A 1,417-nucleotide genomic window follows, 5' to 3' on the forward strand; every position below is an offset into this window, starting at 1 on the left:
CTAGAACAATTTGTGCAATGATTGAAAAGCCTGTGTTTGCTTCAGAAATCATCAGAAAAGGAGATACTGCAGCATGCTGTGTTTATAGAAATTAGAGGAATAATTTATACTAAGAATTAGCTAATTGTGTTCTGCCTGTTTAGTCTCCCTTCCTTATCCGAAGTCTTTTTAAGCTGTTTTTATAGCATTTTCTGTCTGTTTTTTTGCTTAAGAGTGTTTGACATACTCCTTTTTTAGTGTTGACTTTATGATGGACGAGGCAAACCCTTTCAACGTGATCCATGGTGTAAAGTATTTTGTGATCATTTGAAATTAAAGTAATTATATAAAATATTCATAATATGCTAATTTCAATCTTATGTTTCATGTAAAGGCGGAAGAGATAACTTTAACAATTGGCCAAGCATTTGACTTAGCTTACAGGAAATTTCTGGAATCCGGAGGAAAAGATGTTGAAACAAGGAAACAAATTGCAGGTTTACAGAAAAGAGTAAGTTCTGAGCTATGGCTTTTTCAAGAGATAAAAGAACATGCTACGGTATTTGTGCTATCTACTTTCTATAGCAGCATAATTTCTAGCATTATTCTCAGATTGCTAAGAATTGCAACAGATACTAAAAAAAATTTAAAAAGACCTGATAACTGTGAAACAGTATTTTATGTTTTGCCATCTTGCAAGGTCATTAAAGAGAAAAGCAAGGTTGAAATATGGAAGATACAGATATTTGTTTTTTGTATTCACATAAGTAGTTAACCATTGCTTCTAAATCACCAGATCTCAGATAAAACTTCATCTAAATGGACTCTGTTGTTGAAATGAATTAGTATTATAATCACTGTTGTAATATCCACTTGCTTTGTAGATTCAAGAATTGGAAACTGAAAACACAGAACTGAAAAATAAAGTTCAAGATTTGGAAAACCAGTTAAGAATAACACAAGTACAGGCATCTCCAGTAAGTACATGAACATAACTCTTATATCTGAAGTTACTCTAAATTTATAATCATTGTGCTATGGTAATTATTAGCATCTGTGCTGTTTCCAGTGATTGTGATTAACATACAGTGATCAGGTAACAGATCTGGTGAAATGCATTATTGAAGTAACAGTAACATTGTGACAAGACAGCAAAAGTGCAAATTGCAGTCTCTCAAATTGTGGTTCTCTAGTCCATTTGTCATATCTATTTGTTGATGCCTGAAGACAGTAAATACTTCCTCTAGTCGACATCCAAGCATGCCAGCTAAGGATGAAATCCCTTTGTCATATCTATTTGTTGCTGCCTGAAGACAGTAAATACTTCTTCTAGCCGACATCCAAGCATGCCAGCTAAGGATGAACAAGTCTGTTCTGCAATTAAAGGATCTGGTTCACGAATGTTACCTGGGATTTTTCTAAGAACTTTCTGTCACAA

At 33.7% G+C, this 1,417-nt stretch overlaps 1 protein-coding gene across 1 annotated transcript; it reads left to right on the forward strand.

Annotated features, from left to right (window-relative positions):
* Window positions 1–373: 373 nt before the first annotated feature.
* Window positions 374–956, forward strand: LOC104466407 (PTB domain-containing engulfment adapter protein 1-like; the record flags this gene model as incomplete). The annotated part of the gene is made up of 2 exons (XM_010079805.1): window positions 374–490; window positions 864–956. Coding segments are annotated over 2 exons (210 nt in total), but the record flags the coding sequence as incomplete, so codon positions are not given.
* Window positions 957–1,417: the final 461 nt, after the last annotated feature.

The sequence above is a fragment of the Pterocles gutturalis genome, unplaced genomic scaffold (assembly GCF_000699245.1).
Source record: "Pterocles gutturalis isolate BGI_N339 unplaced genomic scaffold, ASM69924v1 scaffold26969, whole genome shotgun sequence".
In the NCBI taxonomy this organism is placed as follows: domain Eukaryota; kingdom Metazoa; phylum Chordata; class Aves; order Pterocliformes; family Pteroclidae; genus Pterocles; species Pterocles gutturalis.